Source organism: Ornithorhynchus anatinus, chromosome 11 (assembly GCF_004115215.2).
Source record: "Ornithorhynchus anatinus isolate Pmale09 chromosome 11, mOrnAna1.pri.v4, whole genome shotgun sequence".
Taxonomy (NCBI): Eukaryota; Metazoa; Chordata; class Mammalia; order Monotremata; family Ornithorhynchidae; genus Ornithorhynchus; species Ornithorhynchus anatinus.
In genome coordinates, this window is record NC_041738.1 from 36723974 (window position 1) to 36744702 (window position 20729).

General features: G+C 56.4%; 1 protein-coding gene across 1 annotated transcript in view; it reads right to left on the reverse strand.

The window, feature by feature from the left end:
* The window catches only part of FA2H (fatty acid 2-hydroxylase), a 56441-nt gene extending 37345 nt beyond the window's left edge, over positions 1-19096 (reverse strand). The window contains exons 1-2 of the mRNA XM_029076088.2: positions 18871-19096; positions 17962-18227 (exon numbers count right to left, since the gene is read on the reverse strand). Of these exons, the coding sequence (XP_028931921.1) occupies positions 17962-18227; positions 18871-19096 (492 nt within the window). The remainder of the gene's footprint in view (positions 1-17961; positions 18228-18870) is intronic.
* Positions 19097-20729: the final 1633 nt, after the last annotated feature.

Below are 20729 nucleotides of genomic sequence, written 5' to 3' on the forward strand. Positions count from 1 at the left end.
AGACGCAGGGCAGCTGCTTAGGTGGCTCTCCACATCCCCTGGTAGGAGATGCCATCCAAACTTGGCTGGGACAGAAAAGGCTGGCTATGCCAGAGAAGTCAGGGGCCAGCAACAAGTGTGGAAACTGACTCGGGTGCCCAGCTGGACGAGTCCTCGTTTGACACCTGCCCTCCTTCGGACCCAAGCACGCAGGAGCTGTGGGAAGCACAGGACCGTTCCAGCAGAGGCTGGTAACCCAATCGGGGAGGCTGGGGACCCCTCGGTTCCAGCATCCTCTAGTTCAAACCTGCCTGAAGTTGGGGATTTATCTGACAGTGGGAAGCTGGAGAGAGATAATGGCAGTGATTTGTTTGTAAAATTGTTTGACTGATGTTGACCATTTCTTGACATGGCCTCACTGTTCCTGGTAGGCTGCCAAGAATTTGCAGAGATAGCTGAAGGGAAGAGGGGCTGGAAGATACAGAGGTGCACGGTGCGCGTGCTGCTTTGTGTTGAAAGTTACATGATGTTGTGGGGCTGTCCAATGGCTCCTACTCCATTCTGATCCTCCTTGACCTCTCTGCTGCCTTTGACACTGTCGACCATCCCCTCCTCCTCCGTACCTTATCTCACCTTGGCTTCACGGACTCTGTCCTCTCCTGGTTCTCCTCTTACCTCTCTGGCCGATCATTCTCGGTCTCCTACGCTGGAGCCTCCTCCCCCTCCCATCCTTTAACTGTTGGAGTTCCTCAAGGGTCAGTTCTTGGCCCTCTTCTGTTCTCCATTTACACTCACTCCCTCGGTGAACTCATTCGCTCTCACGGCTTTGACTACCATCTCTACGCAGATGACACGCAGATCTACATCTCCGCCCCTGTCCTCTCCCCCTCCCTTCAGGCTCGCATCTCCTCCTGCCTCCGGGACGTCTCCACCTGGATGTCTGCCCGCCACCTAAAACTCAACATGAGCAAGACTGAGCTCCTCATCTTCCCTCCCAAGCCCGGTCCGCTCCCAGACTTCTCCATCACCGTGGATGGCACGACCATCCTTCCCGTCCCGCAGGCCCGCAATCTCGGTGTCATCCTTGACTCGTCCCTCTCGTTCACCCCACACATCCTATCCGTTACCAAGACCTGCCGGTTTCACCTCTACAATATCGCCAAGATCCGCCCTTTCCTCTCCACCCAAACGGCTACCTTACTATTACGGGCTCTCGTTATATCCCGGCTAGACTACTGTGTCAGCCTTCTCTCTGACCTCCCTTCCTCCTCTCTCGCCCCGCTCCGGTCTATTCTTCACTCCGCTGCCCGGCTCATCTTCCTGCAGAAACGATCTGGGCATGTCACTCCCCTTCTTAAACAACTCCAGTGGTTGCCTATCGACCTCCGCTCCAAACAAAAACTCCTCACTCTAGGCTTCAAGGCTCTCCATCACCTTGCCCCTTCCTACCTCTCCTCCCTTCTCTCTTTCTACCGCCCACCCCGCACGCTCCGCTCCTCTGCCGCCCACCTCCTCGCCGTCCCTCGGTCTCGCCTATCCCGCCGTCGACCCCTGGGTCACGTCCTCCCGCGGTCCTGGAACGCCCTCCCTCCTCACCTCCGCCAAACTGATTCTCTTTCCCTCTTCAAAACCTTACTTAAAAATCACCTCCTCCAAGAGGCCTTCCCAGACTGAGCTCCTCTTCCCCCTCTACTCCCTCTGCCATCCCCCCTTTACCTCTCCGCAGCTAAAGCCTCATTTTCCCCTTTTCCCTCTGCTCCTCCACCTCTCCCTTCCCATCCCCACAGCACCGTACCCGTCCGCTCAACTGTATATATTTTCGTCACCCTATTTATTTTGTTAATGAATTGTACATCGCCTTGATTCTATTTAGTTGCCATCGGTTTTTACGAGATGTTCTTCCCCTTGACGCTGTTTAGTGCCATTGTTCTTGTCTGTCCGTCTCCCCCGATTAGACTGTAAGCCCGTCAAACGGCAGGGACTGTCTCTATCTGTTGCCGACTTGTTCATCCCAAGCGCTTAGTCCAGTGCTCTGCACATAGTAAGCGCTCAATAAATACTATTGAATGAAAGGGTCGGGTCGGAGGGAGCAGAAACCCAGCTCTTGGACATGCTCAGACACTCCATTTCTAGGACCCCATTCCAGGATCCCCTGATAATTGGGGCCAAAGACCCACCCAAGAGTGCTTGCCAAAGGTGTCCCAATGGACCCAGAGCCCCAGAAGATCCTTGGCTCGGCTGCAACTGAGGCAGAGACGCTTGACTCCAAGGAAGAGTGAGACCTCATCCTGCAGGAAACAGTTGGGAAAAGGGGTAGGGGAGGGGGCAAGCTGAACCTGCCTGGAGACCCCAGGAAAGAGAAAATGTAGGGAGAGTGGTGGGACAGCCAGGCCTGCCCAGGAATAGGGGATCTCCTGGCCCTCCCCTCAACCCCACCTCATCCACCCGAGCAGGAAGACAAGGCCGAGACCGGCTCTCTTGGCCTCTCCCGACAGCAGACAAGGACAAACGTCAGTCGAGAGCTCTTCACCTTCTCTTTCCCGGCCCAATAGGAAGCTTCTCCTTCTTGGCTGAGATGGAGGAGCTCAGGTGGACTCCCAGAATGGCTCTGGCCCCTTCCCCCATTCAATTCTCCCCTAGGACACCCTCTTGGTGACCGGGTTGGGAGAGGACATGGCCCAGGAAAGTGCTACAAAAGACAGGTGCCAACACATACTCACTGGACCCAGAGCTAGTTCGAATGACTGAGAATTTTGGTAACTCCCTCAGAAAGGGCTCGGTCCCAGGGGAGGGGGAGGGAAGAGGGGAGGAGGGAGGAGGATGACAATCGGATATTCATTCGAGGTTCTTCTCTTTGGTGGTCTGGATCAACCTTAGCTCTTCTGTCCAGTCAGTTTGGATCACTGGCATCTGGTTGATCAACTTTCCACCGAGTATTCAATCAAAAGTATTTATTGAGCACTTACTGAATGCAGAGCCCTGTCCTCAGCACTTTGGAGAGTACAACAGAGGAGATGAAATGATCCCTGTCAATCACTCAATCAATGGTATTTACTGAGTGCTTACTGACTGCTGAGCACTGTAGTAAGTGCTTGGGAGAGCACTGTACAATGTAAGGAGTTTCCAGCCTAATGGAAGGCAGTGAGGCCCAGGAGAAAAAGCACAGGGCTGGAGTCAGGAGTTCTGGGTGTGAATCCCAGTTCTGCCACTGACCTGTTGGGTGATTTGGGGCAAATCCTTTAACCTCTCTGTACCTCAGATTTCTCCTCTGTCGAATGGAGTGGCGAAAGTTTGCAAGCCCTGGGGTGGGGGTGGAGGACTGTGTTCCATCTCATAACCCTGTACCTACTAAGGACTTGATAAATGTTATTATTATTCATTATTAAAGATATGTAGAATAATAGTAATGATTGTGGTACTTGTTAAGGGCTTATTATGTAACAAGCATTGTACTAATTGCTAAGGAAGATAGAAGATGTGGCCCAGGTCCACATGGGCCTCACGGTCTAAGTAGGAAGGAGAATGGATTTTGAATCCTGCTTCTACAGTTGAGGGAAATGAGGCACAGAGAAGTTAAATGACTTGTCCAAGGTCACACAGGAAATGAGAGGCAGAGCCAGAATTAGAATCCAGATCTTCTGACTTCCAGGCCTGTGCTCTTTCCACTAGGCCATGGTGCTTCTACAGAAATAAGAGGAGAATGAACAAAAGCTATGTAGATGCATAAATTCTTAAACAATTAAGTTTGTAGTTTGATATGTTTAAAAGAGCTCCAGGGATGTGAGTGTGGACTGGCACGGGATACTGGAGTGATAAAGTCGGCGGATAAGCTGTGGGAGAAGGACAAATTAGAAGCCACCACCTGGATGTTAGTCCTCTTTGGAGAAGCAGCGTGACTTGGTGGAAAGAGCACGGGCTTGGGAGTCAGAGGTCGTGGGTTCTAATCCTGGCTCTGCCACTTAGCTGTGTGACTTGGGGCGAGTCACTTCACTTCTCTGTGCCTCAGTTACCTCATCGGTAAAATGGGGACTAAGACTGTAAGCCCCATGGGGGACAACCTGATTACCTTGCATCTACCCCAGTGCTTAGAACAGTGGTTGGCACATAGAAAGCGCTTAACAAATACCATAATTATTATTATTATTCGGCTGCCTAGCGCTTAAGTGTCTCCTTTCCAGTTCTTGGGACACACTGCCATACACAAATGGACATGCACACATTATTTCCGCAGTTCACATTCACCACCCATTTTCCTAGCTCCCGGCCATGCCTGCTGGCACTTCCAAGCTTCACAGCAGGAACACGATCAGGCCTAGGCCGGACACACCCAAACCACTGCACAATTGAACACTTCCTCCTTCCCCATGCCCAGACCCTGGAATCGCTGACATTCCCTGGGGGAAATGGTTGGGATTCCCTGACCCACGGGACACCCACCAGGGCTCCAGCGGCGCGGGGTGGAGGGTAGGGTGGGGCTGGCCGCCGACCACACGGATTCCTTCAGGCCCCCGGCCCCAGCCTCCAGGGACTGAACACACACAAGCACCCACAGTTCCTGAAGGTCAAATTAGACTGCGTACCCCTAGCCCCGCTCCGAGATAAAGGGAAAGACAGGCCGCAGCTTCTCTCGCTCCATTGTTCTCCGGAGTCAAACGGAGTGGTCACAATACCAGTGGGATTGGGTTGGGAGGGGACGGGTAGTGGGCATCTCATTGCCAAGCCACGTGGTCTTGGGTCGGCCCGCTGGAGACCTGCCCAGTCCCTTGGACACAGAGGGCAAAGGATTCCAGTGAGTCACGTTGGCAAGGTGTTTGCTGTCCCTGCCCCCCGCTAACTATCCTCCCCTGGATCACTTCCTTGTTGACTCCTTGCCAGATTGCCAGAAAGCAGAAGAGAGAGAATCTTCCCAACAGCTGGGACTAAAAATTAATCAGAACCAGAGTTTGGTCAAGGGAGAAGGAAAGGCCCTCCCAGGAATCTAGCTGGACGGGTCCTCTCTAGGCTAAGTTGCCGTGTTTTCTGGACTTCAAAATGGAACTAAAGGGCGGGATCTCAGGGAAGGCGCCTCAAAGATAGGTGACAGATCAAATTCCTTGCATCAAATTCCTAAAACTAGGCTCGTCGGTGTTTGCTGGATCGGGTCATCCATAGCACTTCACTGCTGGGAGAGGTGGGGCTGGGGAGCAGGCAGGGACACTGGGGGCCCTGTGGGTTTGGACCCGGAGTCATCAGACCTTTTTTAGCAGCCCTGCTGGGAGGGCCTGGGCAAAGCTGCGAGGAGGGAAGCAGCGTGGCCTAGTAGTTGGAGCATGGGCCTGGGAGTCAGAGGACCTGGGGCTCCTCCACTTGTCTGCTGCGTGACCTCGGGCAAGTTGCTTTAACGTCTCTGTGCCTCAGTTACCTCATCTGGAAAAGGGGATTAAGACTGGGAGTCCTATGTGGAACATGGACTGTATCCAACTCAATTAAATCGAATCTACCCCTGAGCTTAGTAGAGTCCCTGGCACAGAGTGAGCACTTTACAAATGTCATAGAAAAAAAGAGGGACGGGACCCCACCCACCTCCTGAGGCCTGTGGGAATTGAGGAGGGTGTTGCGGCTGCCCTCTCCCCACTGCTGCCTTACCTGTTCCAGCCCCCTCCCCAGTCCACGATAGCCACCGCCTCAGAGGACATTCGAGAGATCCCCAGGGGAAGCGCCCTCCTTCCCTGGATTATGACTTTCCCAGAAGAAGATTCTACCAGCCTTGTCTGGGCTACCAGTGGGCCCCTTCCTACCAGTGGGGCTTGGGTGGGCTTGGGGGCACCCAGAACCCAAACCCTCAAAACCGAGAGTAGGAAACCAGAGGAAAGGGAAGACTTGAAAGGGGAAGACCATCTGCCGTTCCCAGTCGCACACCAGGAGAAACTTCCAGCCCTCAGCCGTCCAGCCCTTGTCTCCCTCCTATCCTGTACCTAAGATTGATGGGTGTGTGCGTGAGTGCATGTCTGTCACCTATCTTTGAGGCCCCTTCCCCGAGATCCCGCCCTTTAGTCCCATTTTGAAGTCCAGAAAACACGGCAACTTAGCCTAGAGAGGACCCGTCCAGCTAGATTCCTGGGAGGGCCCTTCCTTCTCCCTTGACCAAACTCTGGTTCTGATTAATTTTTAGCCCCAGCTGTTGGGAAGATCCCCTCTGGTGCTTTCTAGGAGCCCATCTCTGCCACTGGTGAGGGAAGTCTGGAGAGAGGCGTCAAGGGGACTCAGGGGACAAGCTATTCCTGGCAGGAATCCCATCCCAGGTTTGAGATGGACCCTGGCACCCCTGCCAGCTTCAGCTGCAACCAAGCCTGCAAGCAGGTTCTAAGCCTCCAGAGGAGGGGTCTCCAATCCTTGGCTCACGTGGCACCACATACCAGGCCACCCAGGGGGTGCTTCCTTAATCGACCAGGGCAGGGTTACAAAGACCTCTAGGCTGCATCCCTCACTCCTTGGGGGGAGTTGAGCTGACAGAGAAGGAAGCCTGGCTTAGGGAGCAGAGGAACCGGCTGGTAATGCGTGCCGTGAGTGTGCGTATGTGTTTGGGGACTGGGGGTGGAGGGGAAAGGGCAGCAGGGTGGGAGAGGAGGATTCCTGTTTCCTGGCATTCTCGCCCATCTCAGGCCCAGACCTGGCTTCAGGGGCTTCTTCAACTCTCCCTTATCCAGAATAGACCTCCCAGGCTGTGCAATACCCAGGCACCTGTCTTGACATTCCCACGGAAGCAGAGCCCGGGGCCCTTCTAGGGATTGGAATGGACAGTCCTGAACTCCAGTTGCTGGGACCCCCGGACTTTGGGAATCGGTTCAGTGTTTCATGAGAGGAAGGAAAGGGCACAGGAGAAAGATGATGCCCATCCAGGGTGGCCATCCAGGCAAGGCCCTGGGCTCCAGGTTGGTAAAGACAGCTTGGGTCCAAGGCCAGGAATGGGGCTGGGAGAGTGGCCGGGAGCTGGGGTTTGGGGATCCTAATCCTGAGCTGCTCTTGCTCCCTGAGACTCTGGGGCCCAGTCTCTCCAGGCAGCAGACTTGCAACGATGGGCAAGTCACTTAAAATCTCTGTGCCTCAGTTACCTCATCTGTAAAGTGGGGATTAAGACTGTAAATCCTATGTAGGACAGGCACTGCGTCCAACCTGATTATCTTGTATCCACCCTAACGCTTAGCATGGTGCCAGACACTAAGTGCCAAACAAATACCGCAAAAAACGACACCAAAAAACCAGGCCCCGGAAGACCTAACACCCACACCAGCACTTCCCCTTCCCCAGCAATCACCTCAGTAAACCTGAGAGGGACAGTCACCAACAAAGGCTGCCAGCACCAACCACAGTGCCTCACATCATTGCTGCTGTCATTCTCACTTTTATAATAATAATGTTAGTATTTGTTAAGCGCTTACTATGTGCCGAGCACTGTTCTAAGCGCTGGGGTAGACACAGGGGAATCAGGTTGTCCCACGTGGGGCTCACAGTCTTAATCCCCATTTTACAGATGAGGGAACTGAGGCACAGAGAAGTGAAGTGACTTGCCCACAGTCACACAGATGGAAAGTGGCAGAGCTGGGATTCGAACTCATGACCTCTGACTCGAAAGCCCGTGCTCTTTCCACTGAGCCACACTGCTTCTCTTCTAATTCCCTCCAGGTTTCCCTTAAAGGGGAATGGGTGAGAGGGAGAGGGGGCGGACGGGGAGGGGAGGGACGAAGACCGTCTCAAAAGCATTCTAGTTCCGGTCCCCTGGGTGGCCTTGGCGGAGGGCTCTGTGGTACATTTCCACTTGGCTGGCAGTTTCCCAGGAGAGAGAAGGGGCCGAGACCTCATATGATCCTGCGACAAGCGAACCGAAAGACTCAAGGACAACCCACGGACAAACCCTCCGCTGGGCCGGGGTCCCTGCCCCTTCCCCCCACCAGCTCCCTTACTCTGTCCAGCACTGATCTCAGGAGAGGGACCCGCTGCCCATCTTCTCCCTCTCCTTCGACGACCCCCCGTCGTCCACACAGGGCACCGGACGAGGAACGGCGGTTGGGCTGTAAGGTCACTGTCCCAAGGTCGGTTCTGGGAGATCCCAGACCTGGCCCTAGAGGCTGCTGCTTGTTCTGTGGAGGGAGACTCACCCAGAACCTGTCCTCCCACTCAATCTGAGACTGAGTCGTCCTCGACGTCAGGGAGATTCATGCTATTTAGCGCTTGCTTCGATAAGTGCACATGCGGACACCGCGGAAAGAGGGGGATTTTCACAGCCCCGGAAGTAGTGCGGACCTCAGGCCTCCTGCCCCTGGTCTCCATCTCCGGATCCCTCCATTCCAGGTGGCACCTAACCCTCTGATCAGCTAGTGCTCAGAGCCACGGCTGACCCCGGCTCCCCTATCATTTCCACATCCACTGCCCTGCATGGTTGCTCCTTCCGTGAAGTGGGTAGGGGGAGAAGCGTGGTGACAGAAGCCAGGTTTGTGCCCTCCCTCCCCCTCACTGCAGCAGGGCAGTTGACCCTTATGCCCCTCTAGGGGTAGGTCAGGTCACCTTTTCCTCAGAGAAGCGCTACTGACACCAAAGACCCTCCTCTCCCTGGGCCCTGGGGCAGGGCTCCCAGCCCCAGTCCACTGTGTCACTCTTCAATGCCCCTTTATAATAATAATAATAATAATTACGGTATTTGTTAAGCGCTTACTATGTACCAGGCACTGTACTAAGTGCTGGAGTGGATACAAGCAAATCAGGTTGGACACAGTCCCTCTCCCACTTGGGGCTCATAGTCTCAAATCCCATTTTACAGATCGGGCAACTCGGGGCAAAGAGAAGTGAAGTGACTTGCCCAAGGTCACACAGCAGACAAGTGGCGGAGTCGGGATTATCCAGAGTAGACCTCCCCGACTGTGGATCATCCAGATCCATGGCTTGTCCATCTTCTCCATCTCACAGCTTGTTACCTTCTTCACCAAGGCACAGGGGAAGGAAAGGATCGTTGAAAGAAAGAAACTCAAATTGGCCCATTCTGCTATTGATAAGCCGTTCTGGCCAAGGTTTGAAGGGAGAGGAAGCACGCGAAATTAAGGTTTGATATGAAGTTTCGGGCTCATCTGTAGATTCCAGTTACCTTTCCCCCCCAACTTCCACCCCCTGCCCACTGGCTCTGCACCCCCGGATCCCCTGGAGAGGAAGATAAGGGGGACTGACCCGACAGCTTCCTTGTTGTCAGAGGAGAAACTGAGGAGCTGGTGGGAGGAGCTTCCGCCTCAGGGTCAGACAAGGTGGGAAGAGGGGTCCGGGAGTCCCAGCGCCTTGTGTAGGATGCTCCCCCCCCCAACCTCCCCTCCCCCATGGCCAGCCACCAGAGCCTCTCTGAGGCCAGCCCACTCCAGACACCCAGGGTCTGGCCCAGTTTGCCCCGGGAGAGGGTTAGAGCAGGGCAGCAAGCAGCAGGTAGATTCTGCCAAGATGGGTTCTCCTCTCGCCTGGCTGCCAACTCCTCAGCGATTGAACATCGGAGGCCGCTTGGCTCATTCATTCGTTCAGTAGTATTTATAGAGCGCTTACTATGTGCAGAGCACTGTACTAAGCGCTTGGAACGGCTCACGATCGGTTAATCCCGGCAGCGAGTGCCCCATCAGTCAGGAGCTCCACTGGCGCTATAGACTTGCCCCCCCAGGGTTGGCAGATCTCTTATCTCCCGTCTAATGTGCGGGTGGAGCCGTCTGGCAGGTTTCGCCGGAGACTCGGGAGCTGGAGTTTCCACCCAAGGGCAGCGGAAAGCGGGTACAGCTCAACTCCTCTTGGCTCCGGGATCTTTCTTCAAAGCCCTTGCTGCGCTGTGGCCTCGGGCCAGGCTGGTCCCTTGCCCCCTGCCAACCCAAGCTGTCTGCCCTGGGGAGAGAGGGGCCTCAGGTTCACATGTAGGCAGAAGCCGGAATCTGCCCCAAGGCCCAGCAAGCTTCCTTATTGAACCCAGGGAAGGGGGTGGGGGGAGAGCACTCCCACGGGAAGTCGGGTGGGAGCCAGAGAAGAACCGGGCAGCAGACCGGTGACCGCCCACTGGGATGAGCGTCAAGAGAATTTGGGGAATTTCCTTTCCTGGGACGCTCTAAGGGCTGTAAGCCCGTCAAAGGGCAGGGACCGTCTCTATCTGTTACCGATGTGTACATTCCCAGCGCTCAGTACAGTGCTCTGCACAGAGTAAGCGCTCAATAAATACTATTGAATGAATGGAGAGAATCTCATCGGACCCTACCCCGGGAACGGGGGATCACAATTGGGACCGGAGTGTAGAAAAGAGCTAGATATTCTAAGATAGGGCTGGGGTGGGAGCCCCACTACTCCGGGAGAAAGGGTGGGGTCTGGAGGTCAGGACATTTCCTGACCCCCAAAGGAGAAACAGAACGATAAAGCCAAATTAGGAGATGTGCCGCTGAGCCTGCTCTTCCCACTCCCCAAAGCTTCCATTCAGGCTCTCGTCTCTGAGCTCGTCCAGGGTCGACTGACACTGGTAAGAAATCAACAGCGCATGATGACTCTCCCCTGCCAAGCCCCCCGGGAAGGAACTTGAAAGACATCGATAATCTCCCTTTCTCTGGGCCGCCCTACACTTCCATCACCCTCAGCAGGCAAAGGCCCTGCTTGCCGACCTCCATAGCAAGCAGCTCCACAACTTTTTTTGGTAAGTCAAACCTCAGGGTCACTTGGCCAGTAACCTAAATCCCTTCTGTGGCAATTTAAACCAGTTTCCTCTTGCTCAGCCCTCAGCGAAGATGGACGCCAGCCCTTTCCTGCCCTCCGAATACGATCCCTTCGCTGCCGCTGGCGCAGTTAGTGGGTGATCCCTTGAGTCTCCCTCCCCCTACCTTCCCCGGGGTTGGGCTCCAGGCCCAAGGCTGCCAAGGGGCAGCAAGTGTAGGGAGGACTACTCTTGCCCAAACATCAGTCCTGGTTCTCTCCAGCTCCAGCAGAGAGTCAGGAGTATCGGAGTGAGGGGCTGGGAGCAGGGAGAGAACCTGTCGGTCCAGCCACTTTCCTTGGCTGAAACCCGACCAACTCGTTCTGTGTGTGTGCAGGGGGTGGGGCTGGTGGGGGAGGAAGGGTAGGAGGGGGGAAGCAGAGGGGAATTGATGCTCCCACCCGGAAACCAGATGCGCTCTGAGGACCAGGACCGAATAGAGCGATCCGTCCCTCTCCATCCCAACTGGGGATGTCCATCGGTCCGTGCCCCGCCGACCCCCGCACCCCGGGGCCCTGCCGTAGGTCAGAGTCAGTGCTCTCCAGAAAGACCAAGTTTCCTGCCTCCCCCTTGACGAATCCTCCAGATCTTCCCACCCCTGTCCCGATCCACCAGGACTCTTAGTAGTTATCATTCCCGAAGGGAGGAGAGGAGGAAGATGATACAACTGCAGTCAGGGCCAGCCCCCGCTGAAAGGGGGAAGAAACCACATAATACTTCCTCCTCTTCCTTCGCTCCCTCCTCCTCCCTAGCTCAGGCTCGGGTCCAGCTCCCTCTTTTTTTTTTTTAATATGATATTTGCTAAGCATTTACTATATGTCAAACACTGCTGTCAGCACCGGGGTAGGTACAAGTTAATTAGGTCGGATAGAGTTGTTCCTGCACCACATGGGGCTCACAGTCTAAGTAGGAAGGAGAACAGGAATTTAAGCCCCATTTTGCAACCGATCTTATTTATTGAGCCCTTACTAAGTGCAGAGCACTGTCCTAAGTGCTTGGGAGAGTACAACAGAATTAGCAGACGTGTGCCTTGCCCAAAACAGTCGAACTGAGGAACCGAGGCACAGAAAAATGAAGTGACTTGCCCGTGGTCATACAGCAAGCGGTCGGCAGGGCTGGGATTAGAACCCAGGGCCTCTGACTACCAACCCGTGCTGGGAAATGGCTCAGAGGGTTCCCGGATGCCGAGTCTCCTTGTGGATGGGGTTTCTGGAGTCAGATGGGAGGGAATCCCCAGCGGAGTCACACCGAGCAGTGGGGCAGTAAATCCCAGATGCGGGAGGGCAGATCATTAGTAATCATCACTGGTATTTATTGAGCACTTATTATGTGCCCAGCACTGTTTTAACTGCTTGGGAGAGTACTATGCAACAGAGCTGGCAGACACACCCTTTGCGCATAACGAGATTTTAGTCCAACTGTGGTATTTTTTGAGAGCTTACTCCGTGCCAGACACCGTTCTAAGCGCTGGGGTGGATCCAAGCAAATCGGGTTGGACAGAGTCCCTGTCCCTCACGGGGTTCATAATCTTAATCTCCATTGTACAGATGAGGCAACTGAGGCACAGAGAAGTTAAGCGCCTTGTCCAAGGTCACACGGCAGATACGTGGGGGAGCAGGCATTAGAACCCAGGTCCGGGGAGAGCTCAGAAGGTGAGCAGGCTGCTCAGCTCCACCAGGAACTCCTTTCACGGAAAAGCAGCTCAAACCGATGGCCTTCTAGAGGAGACTGAGCCAGCTGGAGGAGGGCAGAGCCCAAGGGCAACGCTCGTCCAACTCCAAGCCCTCCATCTCATTGAGCCGTTCCATCGCCTGAGCACCTTCTAGCTGCTAGGCAGCTGGAACGGGGATGGACCCCGTGGGAAATGAGCTGCTGACGGGCCCGCCGATCAGCAAATGGAGAGAGAGGCTGATGATGGTGAGTGCCCACTCCTTGGGGGGCTGGCCGGGGTCACTTTGGACCACCTGGTCCGGAGGTCCCGGTATGGACGCGTGCGGGGTGGGGTCTGGGCATCTGATTCAGCCCAGGACAGTGGGGTCCAGACCAGACAGACCCCAACTGGAAGCCCTGAGAGAGTCCAGACTCAGCTTCCCCCGGGAGCGCCTCTAGGACCTTCCTTTCCCAGGCAGGAGCCCAGTCAGGTTTGGGGTGGCAGGGATGACTTGCCGTAGGAAGTGTGGGGGCAAGAAGGGGTCGTTCTCTTTTGGGGCAGCGTGGCTCAGTGGAAAGAGCCCGGGCTTGGGAGTCCGAGGTCATGATTACGAATTCCGGCTCTGCCCCTTGTCAGCTGTGGGACTGTGGACAAGTCACTTCTCTGTGCCTGAGTCACCTCATCTGTAAAATGGGGATTAACTGTGAGCCTCACGTGGGACAACCTGATTACCCCGTATCTACCCCAGCGCTTAGAACAGTGCTCTGCACATAGTAAGCGCTTAACAAATACCAACGTTATTTTGGGGGAAAGAAGTGGGAAAGGGCTCGGGAGCAGCCGGCGGTTTCAAGGAGGAACAGGTCAGACAGGTCGGGAGCTCTCGGGGCCGGGCGGATGATGCCTGGTGAGTAGAGCGAGGGCCCGGAAATCAGAAGGACCTGGGTTCTAATAACCAGCTCCGCCACTTGTCTGTCGCACGACCTTGGGCAAGTCAGTTCACTTCTCTGTGCCTTAGTTACCTCATCTATAAAACAGGGATTGAGACTGTAAGCCTCACGTGGGACAGGGACTGTGACCGACCCACCCCAGCGCTTAGTAATAATAATAACAATAATCACAGTAATAATGCTAGTTAAGCACTATGTACCAGGCATTATACTAAGCTCTGGGGTGGATACGGCAAATCAGGCTGGACACAGCCCTGTACGGTGCCTGGCACATAGAAAACACTTAAATACCACAGTTATTAATGTTATTAGGAGAAGTTGTGCCCCAAAAGTTGGAAGCCCGGGAGACCCCACCATCCCTGACCCTCACTCTCCTTGACGAATGGTAGGGGTCAGGAGTCGGCAAGAGGAAAGTCACAACTTGGACAAAAGAGCAGCCCGGGCCCTGGAGAAGTCTCCCCCTGAGCAGTGGGATGGGATCAGATGTACATCACCCTGATTCTATTTATTTGCTACTGTTTTAATGAGACGTTCTTCCCCTCGACTCTATTTATTGCCATTGTCCTTGTCTGTCCGTCTCGCCGGATGAGACCGTAAGCCCGTCAAAGGGCAGGGACTGTATCTGTTGCCGATTTGTCCATTCCAAGCGCTTAGTACAGTGCTCTTTACATAGTAAGCGCTCAATAAATACCACTGAATGAATGAATGACCAGGGCCTTACTCTCGGACTCCCTGGCGGAGGAGTCCCGAGGCGTCGCCTTGGCGCTCTACCGAACGTCGGTCCGAAAGCGCACCTCCCAGAAACGCCAGCCACAGCAAAACAGAGACCCTGCAGGAGCGGTGACGCGTTTCCAGCAGGAAATCCCAGCTCGGGGCCAGCAAATTTATCTGAGCTCGGGGCACCTGCCGGGAACTCGTCCCCGGGAAGGAGATAGGGCAGGTTGGGGAGCCGGTGTGGTGTGTGTGGAGGGAGGGAGAGAGGAAGCAGGTAAGAGGGCATAGGGTGGAGACAGATGAGACCACAGTTGGTGGAGAACAATGGGGAAAGTGCGGGGAGGAGGATTTTGATGGCCTTTTTTTGGGGGGGGGGACTAGATCAAAGAGAAAGGATTGAGGTGACAAGGGTGGGCTAGTGGTGGGAGTTGCCAGACTCAGGGTTGGCTATGGGGAGCGAGGTCGGCTGGGAAATGGGCAAGGCTGGTGATCAGGGCAGGATACTAACATTAATAATAACAAGGATGGTATTTGTTAAGCACTCACTATGTGCCAGTCACTGTACTGAGCGCTGAAGAGGATGCCGAGAGCTAACCTGGGGACCGGGGGCGAGGATGACAGAGAGAAGGATCTGAATCCGGTGGGAGGAAGCTGGACGATAATAATAATAATAATAGTAATAATGTTGGTATTTGTTAAGCGCTTACTATGTGCAGAGCACTGTTCTAAGAGCTGGAGTAGATCCAGGGTCATCAGGTTCTCCCACGTGGGGCTCACAGGCTTCATCCCCATTTGACAGATGAGGTAACGGGGGCACCGAGAAGTGAAGTGACTTGCCCAACGTCACACAGCTGACAGGTGGCGGAGCCGGGATTAGAACCCATGACTTCTGACTCCTAAACCCGTGCTCTTTCCACCGAGCCACGCCGCTTCTCTGTGCCTCAGTTCCCCCATCTGTAAAATGGGGATTAAGACCGTGAGCCCCACATGGAACGGGGACTCTGTCTAACCCGATTATGTCGTAACTACCTCAGCGCTTAGAACAGTGCCTGGAGCGTAGTAAGCTCTTGAGAAAAACCATGATCGTTATTATTATCCCTGGAGGGGACAGGTGAGCATAAGCTTAATAAAAACCATAATTATATACTATTCTTATTCTTGGAGGGGACAGGCGAGCAGAAGAGAATGATGGCTCAACCTGGGGGGGGGACGGGTAGGGAAGCCGGTGAAGGAGGGATGGGCGTCTCGGGTGGGAGGGGAGGCGGGAAGCGGCATGGCACCGGCTTGGGAGTCGGGGGCGTGGGTTCGAATCCCGCCGCAGCCACTTTTCAGCTGGGTGACTTCAGGCAAGTCACTTCCCTTCGCCCTACCTCAGTTTCCTCCCCCCTCCCCCCCGACCTGTAAGATGGGGATTAAGACCGTGGGCCCCAACTGGGACAACTTGATAATAACAATAATAATGTCGGTATTTGCTAAGCGCTTACTATGTGCAGAGCACTGTTCTAAGCGCTGGGGTAGGTACAGGGTAATCAGGTCGTCCCACGTGAGGCTCACAGTGAATCCCCATTTTACAGATGAGGTCACTGAGGCACAGAGAAGTTAAGGGACTTGCCTGGTATCTCCAGCGCTTAGAAGAGTGCTTGGCACATAGTAAGCGCTTGACCAACGCCATCATCATCATCCCCCAGGGCTTAGAACGGCGAGCCCGTTGGGTAGGGATCGTCCTTATTGTTGCCGAATTGGACTTTCCAAGCGCTCAGTACAGTGTTCTGTAAGCGTCCAGTAAGTACGCCCGAATGATACAGTGTTCGGTAAGCGTCCAGTAAGTACGACTGAATGAAGGCACAGTGCTTGGCGCATAGTCAGAGCTTAACCAATCCCATCATCATCACCCCCCCAGCGCCTAGAACAGCGAACCCGTTGGGTAGGGATCGTCCCCACTGTTGCCGAATTGTACTTTCCAAGCGCTTAGTACAGTGTTCTGTAAGCGCTCAGTAAGTACGAACGAATGAACGAACAGTGCTCGGTGCATAGTAAGCGCTTAACAGATCCCATCATCATCCCTGGGCAGGGATTGTCTCTATCTGTTGCCCAACTTAGATTCCAAGCGCTCAGTACAGTGCTCTGCACATAGTAAGCGCTCAATATATACTATTGAATGAATCACGCCCCAGCGCTTAGATGAGCGAGCCCGTTGGGTAGGGATCGTCCCTACCGTTGCCGGATTGTACTCTCCAAGCGCTTAGTACAGTGTTCTGTAAGCGCTCACTAAGTACGAATGAATGAACAGCGCTTGGCTCATTGTAAGCGCTTTAGCAGATCCCATCATCATCCCGGCGCTTAGAACAGTGCTCGGCACCTAGTAAACGCTTAGCAGATCCCATCCATCATCGTGCCAGCGCTTAGAACAGTGCTCGGAGCCTAGTGAGCGCTTAGCAGATGCCCTCATCATCCCGGCGCTTAGAACGGTGCCGATTGGCACCTACTAAGCGCTTAGCACATCCCATCCATCATCATCCCAGCGCTTAGAACAGTGCTCGGCGTCTAGTGAGCGCTTAGCAGATGCCCTCATCATCCCAGCGCTTACAACGGTGCCAGTTGGCACCTAGTAAGCGTTTAGCAGATCCCCTCATCATCCCAGCGCCTAGAACGGTGCTCGGCGCCTAGTAAGCGCTTAGCACATCCCATCCATCATCGTGCCAGCGCTCAGAACAGTGCTCGGAGCCTAGTGAGCGCTTAGCAGATGCCCTCATCATCCCGGCGCTTACAACGGTGCCGACAGGCACCTAGTGAGCGCTTAGCAGATCCCCTCATCACCCCAGCGTTTAGAAGAGCGCTCGGCGCCTAGTCAGCCCTTCGCAGATCCCACCAATAATAATAATTGGTATTTGTGAAGCGCTCACTAGGTGCCGAGCACTGTTCTGAGCGCTGGGGTGGACACAGGGGAATCACGATGTCCCACGTGGGGCTCCCAGTCTTCATCCCCCTTTGACAGAGGAGGGAACCGAGGCCCAGGGAAGCGAAGTGACCCACCCACAGGCACACAGCTGGCAAGGGGCAGAGCCGGGACTCGAACCCAGGACCTAATGATAATAATAATGTTGGTATTTGTGAAGCGCTCACTAGGTGCCGAGCACTGTTCTAAGCGCCGGGACACACACACACACACACACACACACAGGGGAAATCGGGTGGTCCCACGTGGGGCTCCCAGGCTTCATCTTCACGGGCTTTGGAGTCAGGGCTCACGAGTTCGAATCCCAGCTCCGCCGCCCGTCAGCTGTGTGACTGTGGGCGGGTCACTTCGCTTCCCTGGGCCTCAGTCCCCTCATCTGTAAAATGGGGATGAAGACTGGGAGCCCCACGTGGGACAGACAACCCGATTCCCCTGTGTTTACCCCAGCGCTTGGGACAGCGCTCGGCACAGAGTAAGCGCTTGACAAATACCAACATTATCAACGTTATTATTCACCCCCCTTTTACAGGGGAGGTCCCCCAGGCCCCGAGAAGTGAAGCGACTCGCCCCCAAGTCCCACAGCTGACCAGCGGCCGAGCCGGGATTTGAACCCAGGACCTCTGACTCCCAAGCCCGGGCTCGTGCCACTGAGCCCCGCTGCCGTCGGGCATCGTGCCGGCGCTTAGAACAGCGCCGACCCGGCACCTGGTCGGCGCTTAATAGTAACGTTGGCATTTAGTAAGCGCCTACTCTGTGCAGAGCGCCGTTCTAAGCGCTGGGGGAGATCCCGGGGCACCAGGATTTTCCCACGTGGGGCTCCCAGGCTCCATCCCCCCCTTGGACGGAGGAGGGAACCGAGGCCCGGAGAAGTGAAGTGCCTCGGCGGCGGCGGCGGCGGGATTCGAACCCACGACCTCGGGACTCCGCCGCTTAGCGGATCCCACCCGCGGGGGCCGGCGGAGGGTCCCGGCTCGGGGCGGGGTACCTGGTCCGGGCCCGTCAGCTCCCCGACGTAGTACTGCTCCAGCCAGCGGCGGGCGTTGCGGGAGTGGCGGTGCGGGGGCCCGTCCAGGTCGGCGCCGACGTCGCGTCCGGCGCGGGCCCGCAGCAGCTGCTCCCCGCCCGGGTGCCTGCGCACGAAGCCGCTCAGGTCGTAGAGGCGGGAGCCGCGCCGCACCCAGCAGGCTCCGGACAGGCAGCGCCGCCGCACCTCGGCCGCCGAGAACGACGCTCCGCCGGCCGCTGCGGCCGCTGCGGGAGGGGCGGGAGGGGCGGGAGGGACGGGCGCCCCGGCCCCGGCCCCGGCCCCGGCCCCGGCCTCGGCCATGGCCCCGGGCCCCACCGACGGCGCGCCCCGGCCGGCTCGGCTCTCCCGGCCCGGCCCGCCCGACGCCGCCGACCCCACACCTGCTCATCTGCCTAGCCCCGCCTCCCGCTCGCTCCCATTGGACGCCCCGCCCGGACCCCACCCTCTCGTCTGCATAACCCCGCCTATCGCCCGCCCCCATTGGACGCCCCGCCCGGAGCCCCACCCGCTCCTCTGCCTAGCCCCGCCTCCCGCGCTCCCATTGGCCGCCCCTCCCGGCTCTCCCGGCCCGCTCGACGCCGCCGACCCCACACCTGCTCATCTGCCTAGCCCCGCCTCCCGCCCGCTCCATTGGACGCCCCGCCCGGAGCCCCACCCGCTCCTCTGCATAGCCTCGCCATCCCGCACGCCCATTGGACGCCCCGCCCGGTCCCCCACCCTCTCATCTGCATAACCCCGCCTCCCGCGCCTCCATTGGGCCCCCCGCCCGGCTCTTCCCGACCCGCTCGACGCCGCCGACCCCACACCTGCTCATCTGCCTAGCCCCGCCTCCCGCGTCCCCATTGGACGCCCCGCTCGGCCCCACACCTGCTCGCCTGCATAGCCCCGCCTCCCGCCCGCTCCTATTGGACGCCCCTCCCGGCCCCACCCTCTCATCTGCATAGCCCCGCCTCCCGCGCTCCCATTGGACGCCCCTCCCGGCGCCACACCCGCTCATCTGCATATCCCCGCCTCCAGCGCACCCATTGGGGACGCCCCTCCCGGCTCTCCCGGCCCGCTCGACGCCGCCGACCCCAAACTCGCTCATCTGCATAGCCCCGCCTCCCGCGCACCCATTGGACGCCCCGCCCGCCCCCAAACCCGCTCATCTGCATAACTCCGCCTCCCGCGCCCCCATTGGACGGCCGGCCCGGTCCATCCGACGCCGTCGACTCCACACCTGCTCATTTGCATAGCCCCGCCCCCAGCTTCCAGTGGATGCCCGGCCCCACACCTGCTCATCTGCATAACCCCGTCTCCCGCACGCCCATTGGACGCCCCGCCCGGCTCTCCCGGCCCGGCACGCCCGACGGCGCCGACCCCACACCTGCTCATTTGCATAGCCCCGCCTCCCGCGCGCCCATTGGACGCCCCATCCGGTCCCACACCCGGTCATCTGCATAGCCCCGCCTCCCGCGCCCCATTGGATGCCCCGCCCGGACTCACACCTTCTCATTTGCATATCCCCGCCTCCCGCGTCCCCATTGGACGCCCCGCCACCTCTCCCCCTTCCCATTGGGGGAGGCCCGCTAAAGGGGCGGGGCCACGAGCCGCGCGACCCTTTAAAGGACGGTCCGGTCCCTCCCCCATCGCCGGCTGCAGCGCTAATAATAATTATAATAATAATTATAATAATAATGTTGGTATTTGTGAAGCGCTTACTATGTGCAGAGCGCCGTTCTAAGCGCTGGGGGAGATTCAGGCTCATCAGGTGGTCCCACGAGAGGCTCCCGGTCTTCATCCCCATTTGACAGATGAGGTCACCGAGGCCCAGAGAAGCGACTTGCCCAAAGTCACCCCGCTGACAAGTGGCGGAGGCGGGATTCGAACCCACGACCTCTGACTCCCAAGCCCGGGCTCTTGCCACGGAGCCACGCTAATCAGTACGACGATGAGTATTGTTGTCCCTATGGCTGGAGCGCTTGCTCGGTGCAGAGCACTGGACTGAGCGCTTCGGAGACTACACTACAGCATTCATTCAGTCCTATTTATTGAGCGCTTACTGTGAGTAAAGCCCTGTGCTGAGCCCTTGGGAGAGGACATAACATTAGTGCATTCAATCCTATTTATTGAGCGCTTGCTGTGGGCAGAGCGCTGTACTGAGCCCTTGGGAGAGTCCACTGTGACATTCATTCATTCAATCCTATTTATTGAGCGCTTACTGTGAGTAAAGCCCTGTACTGAGCCCTTGGGAGAGGACATTATAACATTCGTGCATCCAATCCTATTTATTGAGCGCTTGCTGTGGGCAGAGCACTGTACTAAGCGCTTGGGAGAGCACAAAGAGCAGCAGAGAGGCAGCATGGCTCAGTGGAAAGAGCCCGGGCTTGGGAGTCAGAGGTCATGGGTTCTAATCCCATCTCTGCCGCTTGTCAGCTGGGTGACTGTGGCCAAGTCACTTAACTTCTCCGTGACTCAGTTCCCTCATCTGTCAAATGGAGAGTAAGACCCTGAGCCCCACGTGGGACGACCTGATTACCTTGTATCCTCCCCAGCGCTTGGAACAGTGCTTGGCACATAGTAAGCGCTTAACAAATGCCACTATTATTATTATTACAATATAACATTCATTCAGTGGTATTTATTGAGCGCTTACTGTGTGCAGAGCACCGTGCTAAGCGCTTGGGAGAGTACACTATAACATTCATTCAATCAATCGTATTTATTGAGCGCCTGCTGTGGGCAGA